A 20,148-nucleotide genomic window follows, 5' to 3' on the forward strand; every position below is an offset into this window, starting at 1 on the left:
AGATTGTTCTGACAAAACTCGACACGGTGGAGGACCACAAATGCACAGCACAGACAGAACTAGGCTTGAGGGGATTTATTAATAACGTGGTCGGATAGGCAAAGGTCGGTACATGGCAAATCCAAAACAGCGAAGGTACAGACGGGGACAGGGCAAAGGCATGATCAAAACAACAGGTAGGATACTGGTGCATGGCAAGACTTACTGGAAATGCTGGAGAGTTGACACGCATGTATGGGCAAACAATCTGGCGGAGAACTAAGGTTAGTACTGGTGACTATATGCACAGGCGGATTAATAACACGGAACAGGTGGTGGAACACATGACTGACTGGCAGGGAACAAAACCGAAAAAGTCAAATTAAAACAGGAAATGGCAACAACATATTTGACACACGTAGAAACATGACATTAATGTGCTAAATTTAGCAGGACTTCACTCATATCCGCCATCTCTAACCACACAACCCCTCACAGGTGTCTAGGAAAATGAATCGATGTGAAGAGTTTAGCCAATGGGTGTGCAGGTGCCACCCACCAGCACTGATTGACAGACAAAGTCATTCTGCTGTAAAACGACATTATGAAATAAATACGGCACTGTGGAAAAGGGCATTATGCAATAAAAGCTGACTTTGGAAAAACGACATTTTGAAATAAAAACTTCTGGATTTCAATAAAAAGGCAGATGTAGTAATTAGTATTATTAGCAAAATAATCATTATGAAATAGAATTTCATAATAATGAGCAGATTTTACAGCAGAATGAATTGTATTTCATAATAAGCTCAATTGAAAAAATATTTGTGATTATTTTATAATTTTATGGTTAGTTTACATATTTGTCTCTCATTTGTTTATTTATATAGGTATTAGGTTTTTCATAATGTCCTAATAATTAATTTAATATTGAACACTTTAGAGTTCCATATTAACTCAGATGGTGGCGACGGTAAAAACAGGGATCATGCAAAGACAGTCAGTCTTAAAATAAGGTACAGCAGAGAGCGTGTCCAAGAAAACAGAAAAAGGGAGCAGGCAAGGCAAGGTCAAAACAAGTTGAAACTGGTACACCACAGGACTTACTAGACATGAACGCTGGAGAGTTGACGCAGAAACGTGTTTGAACAATCTGGTGAGCAGCAGGTGAGTACTGGAGACTAAATAGTAGAACTAATGACTAATTGAATGCAGATGGCGAGATCACATGACTGGATGAATAGGCTTGAACTAAACCAAAACAGAAAACCGGAAGTAAACAAAATAAAAAAAATTGCAGAAAACAATAACCGAAACTACAGATCCATGACAAAACAGCTTCAATTTATATTGGTGTAATGTGATCACCGTTTCATTTCAAGCCACTGTGGTAATGCACCGATTGTAAAGTGACTGTTTGCTGGATGCTTTGCATGCCAACTGGCTCTTTTTTCTCTGGAAAAATGACCAATGGGATTTAGTAAGAAACTGGAGGCGGATCGCATTAGTGTGGAATCTAACCTGATCCTGCTGCTGTTTTCTGTCAGTGCTTGGATTTTGCTCTGCAAGGAGACACAGCTGGAGGTGAGCTGCTGCTTTGTTGGTTTATTCTTTGACATTAGTAGTTACTCATGGGATATTTCAGCTATAGAAGCCTCATATATGTGCTACTCAACATTGACATGTTCAAGCTCCCAGTAGAAATATTTTCTACGTTTTAGTTTTTCATTGTTTCAGCAGCTGTAGCTACATCAGAAAAATAAAAAAATATTCTTATAGAGAAATATGATGTTTGATGCTGTGGTGATCACATTTATTTACATGTACATGTTCTGCTACGGAGTATCTCACATTAGGTCTATTTTTTATTGTTTGTTCATAGTAACATGATCTAGAAGCACAGAGCTGCTCAGACATTAACTGGCTTTTAGGTGTTTATTATTTTAAATTGAGTGCTTCTAATCTTAAAAATGAATGAGTGCCTTACTCCCTGATGCTCACCCTAATAAAGCTTTTCTCATTCTTATTTTTCATGATACACATTTAATATCTCTCAAAAACACAACCTCATTGTTCTGTCAAAGGAACATAAAGCTGCTCAGGGTTATTCAGGGATCAATGCACTTGTGTATTTTGAGGCGATTACAATTTTCCCAACATGGATAATGAACAAGCAATGTGAGCCAGCCATGAGCCACTTAGAATTCCACAGCATGAACTGTCTTTGCACCACATTCCTGCACCTTGATGTGTTAAAACTTGCAAACATTCCCCATAGTGAATATTCTTTCCCTTTTCCCTGACACAATGACATTCGTAATCGGTAGTTACATACTTATTGTCAATCAAACTTATACTTATAATCAATGTGTCCCTCAGAATTGAGGGAGAGAAAACGTGAGAGAAATCAGGCTTTATGAGTGATGCATGATAAAGCAAATAATATGTTATGATTTTTGAACATCATACCTTAATGTGATCTGAGCACTTTACCTTTCACCCTCAAATGCTGTGGATTGTTTTGTGGCTTGTCATATGCTATATCTGCATATTTTATATGCACAATATTTCCAGAAGCTGTATATACAGTATCTCTTTATATGTAGCTGGATTGTTGTGTTTTCTTCAGAGACCTGTAATTAAGTACATTACCCAGAATTTGTGCTGTTGTCTTTCAGGATCAAATATTGTTAAACCACCTGAAAACCACCTCTGTAGCTGACCCAGGCAGCTCTGTAGATGCAGACTTATAGTTGCAGTGTGGGGATCAGGCCACATGTGACAGAACAATAAGTCTTGATCGTGTTCAGCTTCAGCAGAGACAGCAATTAACATGATTGACTTGAGTTATCTGACTGAGGAAGAGCAGGAAACCATCATGGCCGTGTTGAAAAGAGATGCTTTGCTGAAGAAAGCTGAGGAGCGACGTGTCCAGTGAGTTAACATGGCGGTAACACACACACAACATACCAAACACTGTTCCATCACCGTGTGTTTGCACTGACTCAGGAATTTACAGACGACTGTGAGAGACAGGAGTCAGCTGAAGTACCTGACTGGTGACTGGTTTTACGAGATCAAGCAGCTCCGTCATCAAGATCGCATCCATGGCTCCGACATCATTATGGCTTCTCTGAGACACACACACAAACCACTGACCATACGTGAGTGAGCTACACCTTGACTCGTGTCCTTCTGAAGCATTGGTGAGTGTGCGTCTTGCATAGCTGGTCTTGGAGCTCAGTCAGCAATCCAGCTGTTCACATCATCTGACTGAACTTGGAATTGTTATACTTGCCAGAACTAAACCATCAAGCAAAGCTTTAAGCATGCTGCTAGATTACAGTTTACTTGATCCTGTATGTTTTACTGTTAAGAGTTACTCCAGCTTTACTGGATCCCTGGTCATGCTATCAGGACAGATGTAAGTATGGTTCAGCCTTAGAACACTGTGCTACCTTAATCCAATTTCTGTTTATTGACCTAGAAGGTCAACAACTACCTTTCATGCTTGTTTTGGTATATAAAACCAGCTTTGGCAATATTGATGTGTTTAATCTTGTCTGGACATGTTCTGCTGTTACACACAGCACTCTGCACAGGACTGACATTACCATTTGTAGCCAAACTGTAGTGCTAGGTTGCTTAATTTGCAGGGATTTAGTTAATATTAAAATCTTTCCGAGGCTAGGATACAATCACCATGATTCTGACCAGCCAATACAGACACAATAACAAAGTGACCTTTAGTTGATTTTAGTGGCAATGGCCAATCACATGACATGTATTGCGAATTAAATGTGTTGGGTGGTTGCAACAAAGTTTTGTTTTTTAATCAAACTGTTGAGAGAAGGTGAACTTGAACTTGAACTGAAAACTGCGAATGGATGTTTGTTGCGTATGTCTGATAAATCTCACAGTGAGTGCTGTTTGCAGGGGAGCTTTCTCACATACTGCCAGAGAAATCGAGGTTTATAAGCAGTGACAATAAAGACGTCTTCGTCCCACCTGTGCTACGTGGATTTCTTGAGGAACCTCCCTCATGTGCCAGTGATGAAAGGTGAGCATGCACACTCCAAACTACTGTATAACGCTTTCTGGTTGAGCTTACCCACATGACGACCTCACAACCAAACTGATTAGTAGTTTTGACACTGGTGAGCTCAGAAGATGAAGGCACCAGAGGAGGAAGCATCAAAAGCACTACGGAGTCTGTAACCGTCTGGTTTTGGTCTGGTCTTCCTTCCCCATCAGAGAGAGTAGCAGACTGGCAGAAGATATCAGACATATTCCCAGCGTAACATCATGTCTTGCTATCAAGTGGGCCATTCAAATTCTTTCCTTTCCATCTTGTCCCTGTTGATGTTCAGCTGGATGAGTATGAAGTCAGTTTAGGGTCACATTAAATTTGTGTGCGTAAACGGATTAATTTGTATGTAACCAGATCTGTGCGTATATAATTTGTGTGTGTGTAACCATTTGTACCTGTAAATGTAAGTTGGGCTATACCATACTTACTTAAGTAATGTGACCCTAATTTGACTTCACAACCCAATTGGCTAATGAATCTCAATCACAAGCCATGTTGTCGCAGTCCTTTAACATAGCAGAAAAAATCCTGAAAGCTCTACAAGCACTACACAGCAACAAGCTAGTCGGCTGACTAATTTTTTAATATACTGAATTACACTACATTTTATTTGATACTTTACGCAGACGCTGAAAAAACAGTTTTCAGTCATTTCAACACTCGCCTGCAAGGCAAAATGTGCCAGTGTTGCTGCAGCATCTCTTACAACGTCACCAATACCAAAACCTTATGCAGAAAGCTTGGTCTAAAAAATTATAATCGTTTACCTAGTTTGCACCATAACGCAAACCTTTTTGTGTTATTCAATTTTGTACAATATAATCAAAAATGATTAATCGTTATAAATGACAGCGGTGACTGGAACCTTTGCCCTTTAGAGTCTCTCTCGTGGGACACCTGTTGGCAGTTTTCACAGACACTTTCAATACCATATTTATGTTTCACCCCACTTTTTTTGTTGGCTTTGGTCTGTAATGCTATTTTGAGGCCTCGTGCACAGTTCATTTTGTGGCAGCACCATGTCAGGCTACGGCGGATTTCGGACCCACATGCACAGTGCAGACACGGTGATGAATTAACAAGCAGTCTTTTATTCTCCACGTAGTCAGGGCAAACCAGGTCATACACGAAAAGCTCACAGTCTACAGCACAACAGGGGCAGGCAATAATCAGATCCAGAAACCGATGCACAGGTGAGCTCTGCAAAGGTACATACAGACAGGGAGTAGGCAAAATCGTGGTCAGACAGTCAGAAACATTACCAATAGATCCAGGCGAAGGTACACGAGGGACAGGCAGGAATCGGCGGTCGGAAAACAAATGTGATCATGCACAAGGTGAACTGGACTGAAACGTTGGAAAGTGGTATCTGAACTGAACGATCTGGCGACTGGCTGTGGTAACCGGTGGTTGTTAAATACCCAGGAGTGATGATTAAACTAAGACAGGTGTGTCTAATGAAAACCAGAACCAAAACATGACGACATGGATGACAAACTAAGTCCTTTCAAAATAAAAGTGGAACTAGAACCGGATCTTGACACACCATGGCAGATCAAAATGCCCTAAATAAGTCATTGGAATATATACCTAATCATATCATATCAATCTGGAGGAAAGAGGCTTTTGCACTTTTGCAGGTTACTGGCACATCATGTTAGTCGACGACAGCAGGTTGGCCCATGATGTTGTTTTTAATATCTTAGAGATGTGAAGACATATGAAAAACAAGCATAATGTGCCACAATTGCCAAATAACATACAACAACCTACATGTGTATGAAAAAATGTTAAGAAGCCTAATGTTGTTGTAGTTGTTTTATCAGTTTTCATTTTTTTCTGTTTTCTGGCAAAATTACATCTAATAGACTGAATATTGTACTGTTCTTTTTATTGTTAGTTGATTTTTAGTGTATTAACATAAAGATCTTGTCATACTGTGAAACTTTTAATTTGATATGTACAAAAGAATAATTTCAGTTGCTTTTTACAAGGAACATACTAGTTTTTTGGGATTGCATAAAAATATTAGATGTACTTATTAACTGTAATCTATAGTAGTCTCTGATGAACAGTTTACTATGTTTCATTAGTTGTTGTTTTTATAATTCATATACTCCACAAAAATGTTTCTTTTATGCAAATGCTTGAATATCAGTTCAGATCAAAAAGGTGATTGGGCCTTAAATAATAGGTATTAATTTAAAACTTTTATTGTTCACAAGAAAAATAAAATAATACATTCTTACAGTTTTTAAGATGAGTTTTATTGGAATGGTCATATTTGACTGGGAACAGTAAATTGTTTAGTGTGAAACTAACACGAGGGTTAATGATGACAATTTGTCTTTTAACATAGAACAGGATAACAGCTGGTGGAAAACATGTTCTCGGTGAAGGTGCTCACGGCAAACCTGGTACCATATTGGTACCATAATCATCTTGGTGGCTTCTTGGTGGTTACATTTTGTTGTTACATAGTATGTGATAATGATCTTCATCTTGGAAGATCAGGAACCTTCGCACCAGTATATGTCATGACTGTAGTTTAGCACATCAAAGCAGCTGGTTTCATGACAGGGAATGAGATGAGATAGTGGCATCTTAGACATGATGGGGGTATTCTCGCCCTCACTAGGCATACGCTTTAGAAGAAAATGTTTGTGAACACATCAGGCATTTATAATACTACAGTGTTTGTTTATTTCCACAGGTATCAAAACCAAACGTGCTATGAAAATACACAGGAGGTGGCTGTTCAGCAGGTAGGATCCTTCTTTGAGAAATGGCTTCAACTCTTGAGTGCATTTGTAGCATGTGTGGAATATGAATGTGTCTGTTTAAAGCAGAGGAAAAACCCTTTTGACAGTCAGCTCCATGCAAGTCCCAGAAGCAAGAAACATCTCAGCGAGGCCTTGTATAGAGGCAGGGATTGGACCCAGACAATGGGTAGGGGTAAGTCTTTTTGAAGACCACCACTCTGCCTTGGGAACATTACAGGGTTACTTTGCAATCTAGTAATAGCTTCTGTGTTTTGTTTTGAACTGAGCGGACATTTAATGAAGACGTTGTGATGCAGTTGTTGTACAGGTAAGTGATTGGCATGCAGGGATTCAGGTTGAAAGGCTTCATGTGCTTTTACCTTACGTGTCAACTGCATGCTGACATCTTCTTTTGGTTTGTAACATGGGGATGATCAGACTCCACATTTTCCAGAAGTTGTCTAAGTAAAGGGAAGTCTGAATGCATGCTGCCAGACTGGCCAGAAGATTACACAGGAAGGCATTCCACAACCTTAATCTGCAGCACATGACCTCAGCTGCTGCTGGTGTGATTGAAGAAGTGACACAGTTTAGCCGTTTGTATCATGACCTATGTATGAATCTACTCCTCACTGACCCACTGACATTTACTTAATTTCACTCACTTTTTACTTTCAACAAACACACATACAGTACATGTATCAACAGAGCAGAGAAGTCTTATAAGTTTTACATTTTTATATACTATACCACTGTACTCACACACGTATTAGTGCTGGGCATCGAATCCTATAGTGTTAATCTTTTCCTGCGATTAATCGCATTAAAATGAGAAGCATTCAGTAATTATTTAAAAAGTAGTATATTGTGTAGTATATTATATTCAGTATGTAGTACGCATATTGTGTATACCACTCTATTCTCACCCTCTGCGGGTGGTCTCATCCGTTTTCCAAGCTCGGGTCCTCTACCAGAGGCCAGGGAGCTTGAGGGTTCTGCGCAGTATCCTTGCTGTTCCTAGGACTGCACTTTTCTGGACTGAGATTTCGGATGTTTTTCCAGGGATCTGTTGTAGCCATTCCTCCAATTTGGGGGTCACAGCCCCCAGTGCTCCGATCACCACAGGCACCACTGTGGCCTTCACCTTCCAAGCCTTTTCCAGTTCTTCTCTGAGCCCTTGGTATTTCTCTAGTTTCTCATGTTCCTTTTTCCTGATGTTGCCATCGCTTGGTATTGCCACATCCACCACTACGGCTTTCCTCTGTTCTTTGTCCACCACCACAATGTCTGGTTGGTTCGCCATTACCATTCTGTCTGTCTGTATCTGGAAGTCCCATAGGATCTAGGCTCGCTCGTTCTCTACCACCTTGGGAGGTGTTTCCCACTTTGACCTTGGGGTTTCCAGTCCATACTCCGCGCAGATGTTCCTGTATACTATGCCAGCCACTTGGTTATGGCGTTCCATGTATGCTTTCCCTGCCAGCATCTTACACCCTGCAGTTATGTGCTGGATCGTCTCAGGGGCCTCTTTGCACAGTCTACACCTTGGGTCTTGTCTGGCGTGGTAGATCTGGGCCTCTATGGTTCTGGTGCTCAGGGCCTGCTCCTGTGCAGCCAGGATGAGTGCCTCTGTGCTGTCCTTCAGCCCAACCCTTTCAAGCCATCGGTAGGATTTGTTGAGATCAGCCACTTCAGTTATGTTCCGGTGGTACATCCCGTGCAAGGGCTTGTCCTCCCATGATGGTCCCTCATCCAGCATCTCATCCTCTGTGCTCCACTGCCTGAGACATTCACTCAGCATCATCTGTCGGGGCCTTATCCTTGATGTACTTATGGATCATGGATGTTTCATCCCGGATAGTGGATCTCACGCTCACTAGTCCTCGGCCTCTTTCCTTGCGGCTAGCGTACAGTCTCAGGGTGCTGGATTTGGGGTGGAACCCTCTATGCATGGTGAGGAGCTTTTGTGTCTTAATATCTGTGGTCTGTATCTCTTCCTTTGGCCACCTTATTATTCCCGCAGGGTATGTGATCACTGGCAGGGCGTAGCTGTTTATTGCCCGGGATTTGTTCTTGCCATTGAGCTGGCTTCTTAGGACTTGCCTTACTCTTTGGAGGTATTTGGCTGTTGCCACATTCCTTGTTGCCTGTTCAACGTTGCCATTCGCCTGTGGTATTCTAAGGTACTTGTAACTGTCCTCAATGTCTGCTATTGTACCTTCTGGGAGGGAGACCCCTTATGTGTGGATTACCTTGTCTCTCTTTGACACCATCCTCCCACATTTCATGAGCCCGAATGAAATCCCAATGTCCAAGCTGTAGATCCTGGTGGTGTGGATCAGCAAGTCGATGTCTTGCTCACTCTTGGCGTACAGCTTGATGTCATTCATGTAGAGGAGGCGACTTATGGTGGCCCTGTTCCGGAGTCGGTATCCATAGCCAGTCTTGTTTATTATTTGGCTGAGGGGGTTCAGACCTATGCAGAACAGCAGTGGGGACAGTGCATCTCCTTGGTATATGCCACATTTGATGGATACTTGGGCAAGTGGCTTCCCATTAGCTTCGAGCGTGGTTCTCCACAACCTCATCAAGTCTGCAATGAAGGCCCTTAGAGTTCTATTGATGTTGTACAGCTCCAATCATTCAGTGATCCATGTGTGTGGCATTGAGTCATAGGCTTTCTTGTAGTCGATCCAGGCTGTGCACAGATTGGTGTGTTGCGCTCTGCAGTCTTCGGCGACTGTTCTGTCTACCAGGAGTTGGTGTTTGGCTCCTCTGTTATCCTTACCAATGCCCTTCTGTGCTTCGCTCATGTATTGACCCATGTGCCCACTTATCTTATCTATCATGAGCTTCCATGTTGTGGAGAGGCAGGTTGTTGGCCAGTAGTTGGATGGGACTGTACCCTTTGAGGGATCCTTGATTATCAGGATCGTTCGCCCTTCAGTTAGCCATTCAGGGTGAGTCCCATCCCTTAGCAGCTGGTTCATTTGTGCTGCCAGGCGCTCATGGATTGCAGTGAGCTTCTTTAGCCAGTAGGCGTGGATCATGTCAGGGCCAGGTGCTGTCCAGTTTTTCATACCTGAAACTCTTTGTTAGATGTCTGCCACTGTGATAGGCCCTGGATTCTGTTCAGGGAGGCTGCTGTGATCTTACCTCAGGTCCACCAACCACTGTGCATCACTGTTGTGTGACGCCTCCCTTTCCCATGTACTTTTCCAGTACTGTTCCGTTTCCAGCCTTGGTGGGTCTGCTCTGTTGTTGTTACCCTGCCATTGAGAGTACACTTTCGCAGGTTGTGTTGCGAACAGCCGGTTTATTCGTGTGGCTTCGTTTGTCTCTGGTGTATCTCTTTAGGTGGCTGGCCAAGGCTTGTAGCCTTTGCTTGGCAGTTTCGAGTGCTTCAGGTAAGGGCATCTGGCTGTACCTCTTGGGCATTGGTCTTTTTATTGCACCTCTCTGGGCCTCTGTCATTTGGCTCACTTCCCTCCGAGCTGCCTTGATTTTTGCCTCCAACCTTTGTTTCTCATGGCTCCCATGGTTGCTCTTATACGCTTCAGCATCAGTGATCCTAGAGGTGCTTGGCTATATCAGCTCATTGGTTTCTGTGAATGTTGTGGTAGGGATCGTTCTCAATGCTGCATTCCCATCTTCCATGAGGCTTTCTGATGGTACTTCACTTAGTTGTTGTAGTTGTCTTCGGTGTTGCCTGTTAAATCTCACCATGATCTTATCTTTTGGGTCAGTCGCTGCCTCGCTCAGCGTGTCTGTGCTCATTGCTCATGAAGTCTCCCCTCTGACCTGGCGTCCTGGCTCCCCCTTGCCGTAGCATTTGTGTTGTACCTCGTAAATCTCAAGTTGTGATAGCAGTTGCCGTTTGTGGATGTTGGAACACTGAGCTACTAGTTGCTTCACCGTCAGCCTTGAATGTGGGTTTCTCCGTTCCCATTCACCACACATTCTTTGCATATAACCTTTGCACTGATTAGGGTTACTTGAGTAGTAGCATTCCAACAGAGTTTTGTTCTCGCATCTCAGCCATTTCTTTCTTCCAGTAGCCCACTTCTCGCCAAGGTACTCTAGTTCCCCAACACCAAAAGCAGACCTTATTAGACTGGGCAACGTCTGAGCCAGTATCTCATGTGGTCAAGTAACCCTAGTCAAAGGGGTTACATGCAAAGAATGTGCAGTGAATGGGAACGGAGAAACCCACGTTCAAGACTGACTGCGAAGCAACTAGTAGCTCAGTGTTCCAACATCCACAAATGGCAACTGCTATCACAACTTGAGATTGGCGAGGTACAACACAAATGCTACGGCAAGGGGGAGCCAGGACGCCAGATCAGAGGGGAGGTTTCACCGTCTCCCCAACCGGAAATTGGGTACGAAGCCCCAATGAGCACAGATACGCTGAGCGAGGCAGCAACTGACCTGAAAGATAAAATCATGGCGAGATTAAACAGGCAACCCCGAACCTCACTACAACAGCTAAGTGAAGTACCATTAGAAAGTCTCATGGAAGATGTCAATGCAGCATTGAGAGCGATCCCTACCACAACAATCACAGAAACCAATGAGCTGATATACGCTTCAGCATCAGTGATCCTAGAGGTGCTTGGCTATAAGAGCAAGAGCAACCATGGGAGCCATGAGAAACAATACCCACCATGGAAACGAAGGTTGGAGGCAAAAATCAAGGCAGCTCGGAGGGAAGTGAGTCAAATGACAGAGGCCCAGAGAGGTGCAATGAAAAGACCAATGCTGTAGAGGTACAGCCAGATGACCATACCTGAAGCACTCAAAACTGCCAAGCAAAGGCTACAAGCCTTGGCCAGCCGCCTAAAGAGATACACCAGAGATAACGAAGCCAGACGAATAAACCGGCTTTTCGCAACACAACCTGCGAAAGTGTACTCTCAATGGCAGGGTAATAACAACAGAGCAGACCCACCAAGGCTGGAAACTGAACAGTACTGGAAGGGTTTATGGGAAAGGGAGGCATCACAAAACAGCAATGCACAGTGGCTGGTGGATCTGAGGGAAGATCACAGCAACCTCCCTGAACAGAATCCAGTGACTATCACAGTGGCAGACATCCAACAAAGAGTCTCAGGTATGAAAAACTGGACAGCACCTGGCCCTGACATGATCCACGCCTACTGGCTAAAGAAGCTCACTGCAATCCATGAGCGCCTGGCAGCACAAATGAACCAGCTGCTAAGGGATGGGACTCACCCTGAATGGCTAACCGAAGGGCGAACGATCCTGATAATTAAGGATCCCTCAAAGGGTGCAGTCCCATCCATCTACCGGCCAATAACCTGTCTCTCCACAACATGGAAGCTCGTGTCAGGCATCATCGCAGCTAAGATAAGTGGGCACATGAGTCAATACATGAGCGAAGCACAGAAGGGCATTGGTAAGGTACCAGAGGAGCCAAACACCAACTCCTGGTAGACAGAACAGTCGCCCAAGACTGCAGAGTGCGACACACCAACCTGTGCACAGCCTGGATCGACTACAAGAAAGCCTATGACTCAATGCCACACACATGGATCACTGAATGCTTGGAGCTGTACAACATCAACAGAACTCTAAGGGCCTTCATTGCAAACTCGATGAGGTTGTGGAGAACCACCCTTGAAGCCAATGGGAAGCCACTTGCCCAAGTATCCATCAAATGTGGCATATACCAAGGAGATGCACTGTCCCCACTGCTGTTCTGCATAGGTCTGAACCCCCTCAGCCAAATAATAAACAAGACTGGCTATGGATACCAACTCCGGAACAGGGCCACCATAAGTCACCTCCTCTACATGCATGACATCAAGCTGTACGCCAAGAGTGAGCAAGACATCGACTCGCTAATCCACACCACCAGGATCTACAGTTCGGACATTGGGATGTCATTCGGGCTCGAGAAATGTGGAAAGAAGGTGACAAAGAGAAGGAAGGTAATCCACACAGAAGGGGTCTCACTCCCAGAAGGAACAATAGCAGACATTGAGGACAATTACAAGTACCTTGGAATACCACAGGCGAACGGCAACCTTGAACAGGCAACAAGAAATGCGGCAACAGCCAAATACCTCCAACGAGTAAGGCAAGTCCTAAGAAGCCAGCTAAATGGCAAGAACAAATCCTGGGCAATAAACAGCTACGCTCTGCCAGTGATCAGATACCCTGCGGGAATAATAAGGTGGCCAAAGGAAGAGATACAGAGCACAGATGTTAAGACACGAAAGCTCCTCACCATGCATGGAGGGTTCCACCCCAAATCCAGCACCCTGAGACTGTACGCTAGCCGCAAGGAAGGAGGCCGAGGACTAGTGAGCGTGAGAGCCACTATCCAGGATGAAACATCCAAGATCCATAAGTACATCAAGGATAAGGCCCCGACAGATGACGTGCTGAGTGAATGTCTCAGGCAGTGGAGAACAGAGGATGAGATGCTGGAAGAGGGACCATCATGGGAGGACAAGCCCTTGCACGGGATGTACCACCGGAACATAACTGAAGTGGCTGATCTCAACAAATCCTACCAATGGCTTGAAAGGGCTGGGCTGAAGGACAGCACAGAGGCACTCATCCTGGCTGCACAGGAGCAGGCCCTGAGCACCAGAGCCATAGAGGCCCAGATCTACCACACCAGACAAGACCCAAGGTGTAGACTGTGCAAAGAGGCCCCTGAAACGGTCCAGCACATAACTGCAGGGTGTAAGATGCTGGCAGGGAAAGCATACATGGAACGCCATAACCAAGTGGCTGGCATAGTATACAGGAACATCTGTGCAGAGTATGGACTGGAAACCCCAAGGTCAAAGTGGGAAACACCTCCCAAGGTGGTAGAGAACGAGCGAGCCAAGATCCTGTGGGACTTCCAGATCCAGACTGACAGAATGGTAATGGCGAACCAACCAGACATTGTGGTGGTGGATAAAGAGCAGAGGAAAGCCGTAGTGGTGGATGTGGCAATACCAAGCGATGGCAACATCAGGAAAAAGTAACATGAGAAACTAGAGAAATACCAAGGGCTCAGAGAGGAACTGGAGAAGGCTTGGAAGTTGAAGGCCACAGTGGTGCCTGTGGTGATTGGAGCACTGGGGGAAGTGACCCCCAAACTGGAGGAGTGGCTACAACAGATCCCTGGAAAAACATCCGACATCTCAGTCCAGAAAAGTGCAGTCCTAGGAACAGCAAGGATACTGCGCAGAACCCTCAAGCTCCCTGGCCTCTGGTAGAGGACCCGAGCTTGGAAAGTGGATGAGACCACCCGCGGAGGGTGAGAATAGAGTGGTATATATATATAGACACGCACATACATACATACACACACACAGTCATAAGTGATAGGACATAATGTTGCTATCAGTTCCTATGCCAATGCCTCGAACCAAATGTCCTAATTTTAGCCAGTTGAAGACATTTTTAGCCTTTTAGATTATAGAAATATAAAAAAAATATTTATTTATGTCATGACTTTTCCCTAATTACTGCTTGATGCTAAGTGCTAGAGTTCATTCAAAATACTGTAATACTATGAAATTAATTAGAAGTAAAAGTGAGACCAAAGTACTACTTTGAAACTGAAACTGAACTGAAAATCTGCTAATAGTATTTGATTCAAATTAGGATACGTAAACCACTGAAATATACTAAGCCAGCTTGTAGAAGATCGACACTGGTAAGCATGTAGTAATGAATCAGTGTTGTACACGTGTGATCCAGCAGGTGCTTGCTGTCATTGCAGGTTTCTCTGACAATTGTCATTTGGAGCCTGTAAGCCCCCCACTGCTCGGCCTAGTGTCTGCTGAGGAATTGGGCAATCTTCCTTCTCTGGAGACAGAGGCTGAAGAGGCTAAGGCTACACATGAGCCAGACGGGGACAGTATTTATCAAGAAAACCTACCTGATGTTTCGCTTAGTTTTGGCTCAGCAGGTTTTTCTAATGCTGTACAGAAAAGGCCAGAGCTGCTCAGTGGTTTTAGTAGAGAGAGTTTCAAAAGTCCTGCAGTGCAAAGTAAACCAACAACAGAGTTACATATATTCAAACTGAACAAAACAAGTGACAAACTTGAACTCTATCAAAAGACATCTGTATCTGTAGACACATCTGTGAGTGTCAGAGGTGAAGCTCCTCATCCTGACATGATAGGCGCCAAGACACTACAGCTTGCAGCATTAGAGAACACTCCATTAAAAGACACTTTGACCACAGTTCAGAAAATAATATTCACCGGAGAAGAGGCAAAACAGGAAGACCTGGCCAAGGCACCAAAGGAACCTTCATTTGGCCCTCACATGTATGTGGAGGTTATCACTAGCAGGTCTCCAGAACCCACACCACAGCATGAAGACACCCTCTCAATAGACTTATTAAAGGAAGATGTTACATATCGAGCTAGTCGAGTTGCCATTTGTGAAGAGACAGATGACTCTTTACCAGGTACAAGTATCGAGCCCCAGGTTTTGGAACCACATGAATATGTTTGCAATCCTCCGTTAGCATCTTCTCCTGTTCCAGTTCCCCTTCCCTGTCAGTCCACATCCAGTCCTCAAAGAGCCAGACCATCCAAGGTCAGTCACCTTAAGCATTTCTGGGAGAAAGATCATGCAGGTCCAAGAGTAATTGTTGCAAGAGCCAAAGAAGCCTCACACCCCTTAGCACTTGGTGTAGAGATTTCTCCTCAATGTGATCTGAAAAGAGAGAGACCTGAAAAAGAAGAAGAAACATATCCACATGCAAGCAAATCCAGTGGTGCCTTGAAATCACTGAAAGTCACAGATAAAAGTTTTGTTAATCCAGACATGCTACAGCCAAAGAGACCCAATAGTACTGGGGATGTACTAGCAACAATATTCCAACAACAGACTATAGAGTGTCTGGGTCACATTACAAGATCAAAAGCACAGAATGATGAAGTCAGGAGGAGTCCATCTAAGACTTGCCACCCAAGGATTTTACCCACAGAATCCTCCAGTCATAAGATGTCCAGGGAAGAATGTTCTCCACTGAAAACCTTCCCAATAGACATCAGCCTCCAGACTAAGGAGACTAAAGATCAAGAAGAAAAGCCAACGTCACTGCCAAGACGGAGTAGTCTTACACGTGAATTAAAGCAGACAGTAGTGATGGATAACATGAGCTCTCATCACCTACCACTACATTCACCCTTAAATACACAACAATGGAGTTCAAGCTCCTCTGAATTGCCATCCAAAGAACCTCTACAAAAATTAGAGACCTTAACTGAACATTTCATTCCTTGGAACATTGAGCACTACCTCAAGCCACAGGAGAAGGCCCATTTCCCTCTTTTTCAGCAAGACAGCACAGCTAATGCTGAAGCTGATGCCATACACAGGCCACAAAAAGCCTTCAGAGATGTGGGAAACCTGAGTGACATATCAAATGAGTGGAGTCTTCCTACAGTTAGTTCTGGTGGTGTGCACAGAAAGCTCAGCATATCCAGCCCCGACACAACCAGAGCCTCGTCTCTGTCTTGGGAAAGTTCAGACAGTGAGCTTCTGCTTTCTCCATTTACATTCCAGATAACAATTGCAAAATTTTAACTTGTCATGTTTTATTGCACAAGTCACATTACCACATGAGCATCACAGTGAATTTGATTTGTCATGAATAGGTTTTGTATATAGAAAGCAGGGCAGATTCAGATTTAGATCATCAGTTGTGTTTAACATTTTAAACCTGAATTATGTATCCACATTTAGCCCAGTTTCACTGCTCAGCTGCTCACGGAGTCTTGTTTTTAAACAGGATCTATGAAGCATGATTTTCTACACCTGACTTTGTTACTTTTGTGGCAGGTTATGTTGGTAGTTCTAATCCCACCCTACCAGCATTCTCTTCAAAGAACATGTCTTCATCTAAATGTTTGCAAAGGCTTACCACAGAGTGTGTCCTAAATGCAGGTGATTAGAACATGCTTTGCCTCTGGTAACCAAATCACATGTCCTAGGAAAGTAAAATGTTTCTCAATTGTGGCCTTGTTTTGTCTTAGGAGAGGAATGCACCAAAAATGAAAAGACCTTGAGTGTGGATGGTGGTAAATTCATGGGTCTCTTATTTATACATATGTGTCAGTGCATGCACAGGCCAGCCAGTAATTTGAACAATATTCTCAATAAAAGAATGAATAACGAATTAATGAATGTCATATCTTCCCTCAAGCTTCCTCCACTGCTTCACTCTTCAATGCAAAGCACACCAACAGCAGCTTGTCTGTGCCCGTTCTTCAGCAGGATGGGGTAAGGCTTGGGATGTATGTAATATTTAGGGTTCACCATAGGCAGAGGGCTGATCTTCTGTGACTGATGTTTTTGTCTCTGACAATTATCAGATAGAAATTGACTTCACCTCTGAGGATAACTTGGGCTGGAGGAGGAACACAGGCAGCTCCATGTCTAACCTAAGTCTCTCCTCAGGAATGGCCTCAAACTCATCTGTATGTCTAGGTTCATTACACATACAAACAAGATGTAAGACTTGTAAATGTGTAGAGATTAATATTTAACACTATGCTTGTTGAAGTTTTTCGACTGTCAACAATCAAAACTAAACAAGAGTAGCGCATAGCGTCACATCCTTTGACTTATAAAGATTACTCATTATTAATGCAATTACCATTATACAATCACTGCGTTGTTTATTGTCATTATTTAGGCAATAGTAAAGGCTTTGTCCAACTTATTAATAGGACCATTGTCTTCATATCACTCTTCTGCCACTATAAGAATGAACAGGTCAGTGGCAGCATCGGCAGCATTTACACTCCAGACAGTGGTGATGTTGAAGCGCAGGGAAGCATCCAGTTTGCTGTCAACTACATCCAGAAGCAGGGAGAGTTTCACATGTTTGTTGTGCACTGCAGAGACTTGGCTGTGGCAGATACCAAGAGAAATCGCTCTGACCCGTAAGCCATTCCGATTTGTTGTATTCAAGCATGATTGGAGAGGGACCAGAATGTTAATAAATAACTCCATTATCTCCTTACAGGTATGTTAAGTGTTATCTTATCCCTGACAAAACTAAATTAGGCAAAAGAAAAACTACAATCAAGAAGAAGACATTAAACCCCACCTATAATGAAATTCTTACGGTATGAACGTTTTTTACTTCATTTCAGTTCATATACAGATTCCAGAATTTTAATGAATGTTTTTTTTTGTATAGTTTAACATCAGCATGGAAGTGTTGAAAACTCTGAATTTAAACATCTCGGTATGGCACAATGACACCTTTGGGCGGAACAGCTTTCTGGGCGAGATGGACCTGGATCTGTCTGAGTGGGACTTTGACAACACACAGATCAACGAATACACATTAAAAAACAGGGTAAAGCTATTTACAGTACATACACAGCCCATTTTGTCATAATACATCAACAGTCTGAATCATCCAGGGGAGCTCATCATAGAACCTGGACTGATGTACTGTCCAGGTAGCTTCTTTAATTCAAAGTTAATGTAGGTTTAACTTCACACCTGTAAATTACAGACTCTTAGGTGGCAGGTGTAAAACACTCTCACTTAATGTGTGTAAAGGTTTAGGAGCTATTAATATGCCAGAACCTCTCAGTTTAGGAAATTTATTGAAAATAATTGTCTGACTAGCAGGGTGATCGCAGAACAGTGGGGAATGGTTGGAGAGTGTTGATTGGAGCGGGTGAAGCAGAGTACACTGTAAACTGATTAGTTAACAGAATTTTAAAAAAATATTCAACTGGTTGCCTTAAAACTTGAACTCAAAAGTCAAATGCCACAATAATTTAAAACTGTTGATTACATGCTACATATTATTGTTGATTGTTATGAAATGGGTATTTTGAGTTCAACACACCAAATGTGTTGTTCATTTAGTTCAAAATCTTTAATAGTATGAACTTATGCTTATACTGCTAGACTATTCCACTTATACAGTGGCAGCGGTTCAAAGTGACTAGGGTTTTTACTGCAGTACCGCCGCGTCGCCACGGTGCAGCGAGTGCGTCGCTGACTAAAGATTTTTAATCCTGCAGCCGGCTGGAAAAAATCAGGACGCTAGTCTTGTTTTAACCACCAGGTGGCGCAGCGTTGATTAGAAGCCTCCAAAGCACTACAGCGTAACTGAGGTCCGACTGTTCATTTCTACCTGTAACACACATATATTACACCAGACCTATTTTACTATTAAGTTTTTACTATTAAGTATCTGTTGTGTGCTAAAACATGGGGAGTATGAAGGGCAACAACTTGTTGATGGCTTAGTTATTTTCTGTTCACTGCAAAGTTATAATTGTTCTGTGTGGTTTAAAACAGGCAGCGCCACAGCAGCAACACGTTCTTGTTTTTATTCTCCTCAGCTTATTCGTGTCTTTAAATAGAAGGCATCTCTTAAAAATATGTACACACCCACCGCTCTAACATCCGATACAACACATTGACTTCACATAATACCATGATTATGCGTCGCAGTTTAATTAATATAATTTGAATGCGCAAGTAAAGACGTAGAGCGCAGTCCATCTGCGACTACAGCCGCTTATTTAGGTTTTAAACTTCCACGACTTGTTAATGAATGTTTTCCAATAGTCGTAGATTTTACGTAAATAACCGTAATAATCATAGGAATTTGTTTTACAGCAGTTGTCAATCGTAATTTTGACAGGACGCCAGAAATCAGCAGATCTACAGCGACGCATTACAGCAACATGTTTGTTCCTACGCGTTTACTCTGTGTCTGCAGAACTGCAGTTTGACTTGTTTTGACTGTGCGTGTCATTGTAACTGAGTGGCTGAGATCACTTATTCGACCCGTGTACGTTTCAACATTTTCATTTCCCATCCGTCCATCCAGCCACTTTCACCTGCGTTTTTGTTTCTCTTTCGTTGAGCTGCAAACGGATTTTAATCAAAGCACCGCCTTACAAACCAATAAAACAGGCAAAAATATTTGTTTTTTACAAAAAGACACGGAATTGGAGGTAATATGTTTTTATTGTTTAGAGACAAACGGAAAACACAAAAAGTCGTTCTCTCGTTACCTCTGCTTATAATTTGGTGGAGACATCAACCTCTTACACAAACACGTGACGTGTTTCGGAGTCATGTGTCCAGACAGAGAGTGACCAATACACAAATGTATGGATGTGCAAATGCAAGCTACGAGAGGAACGGGGCAGTGGCGCACTAAATGTAGCGAGAATTTGTTTTGACTGTGCGTGTCATTGTAACTGAATGAGTGGCTGATGTGACTTATTCGGCCCGTGTATGTTTCAAAACTTTGATTTCACATCCGTCCATCTATCCTGAATAAAA

General features: G+C 43.0%; 1 protein-coding gene across 12 annotated transcripts in view; it reads left to right on the top strand.

Annotated features, from left to right (window-relative positions):
- Window positions 1-1,063: 1,063 nt before the first annotated feature.
- sytl2a (synaptotagmin-like 2a) overlaps window positions 1,064-20,148 on the top strand; it is a 30,552-nt gene continuing 11,467 nt past the window's right edge. The window contains exons 1-15 of one of the 12 annotated variants that reach the window (XM_029173105.3): window positions 1,064-1,146; window positions 1,527-1,563; window positions 2,658-2,913; window positions 2,989-3,143; window positions 3,916-4,039; window positions 6,783-6,834; window positions 6,916-7,024; window positions 14,582-16,351; window positions 16,660-16,764; window positions 16,854-16,898; window positions 17,024-17,100; window positions 17,193-17,297; window positions 17,587-17,765; window positions 17,849-17,951; window positions 18,026-18,187. In XM_029173105.3, the coding sequence (XP_029028938.1) occupies window positions 2,813-2,913; window positions 2,989-3,143; window positions 3,916-4,039; window positions 6,783-6,834; window positions 6,916-7,024; window positions 14,582-16,351; window positions 16,660-16,764; window positions 16,854-16,898; window positions 17,024-17,100; window positions 17,193-17,297; window positions 17,587-17,765; window positions 17,849-17,951; window positions 18,026-18,187 (3,087 nt within the window). In that variant the 5' untranslated portion in view covers window positions 1,064-1,146; window positions 1,527-1,563; window positions 2,658-2,812. Of the gene's footprint in view, window positions 1,147-1,281; window positions 1,564-2,657; window positions 2,914-2,988; window positions 4,040-6,782; window positions 6,835-6,915; window positions 7,025-14,581; window positions 16,352-16,659; window positions 16,765-16,853; window positions 16,899-17,023; window positions 17,101-17,192; window positions 17,332-17,586; window positions 17,766-17,848; window positions 17,952-18,025; window positions 18,188-20,148 lie in introns of those variants that run through there. The other 11 variants (XM_029173107.3, XM_029173106.3, XM_029173111.3 and 8 more) reach the window with 11 other exon arrangements.

Source organism: Betta splendens, chromosome 14 (genome assembly GCF_900634795.4).
Source record: "Betta splendens chromosome 14, fBetSpl5.4, whole genome shotgun sequence".
NCBI lineage: Eukaryota > Metazoa > Chordata > Actinopteri > Anabantiformes > Osphronemidae > Betta > Betta splendens.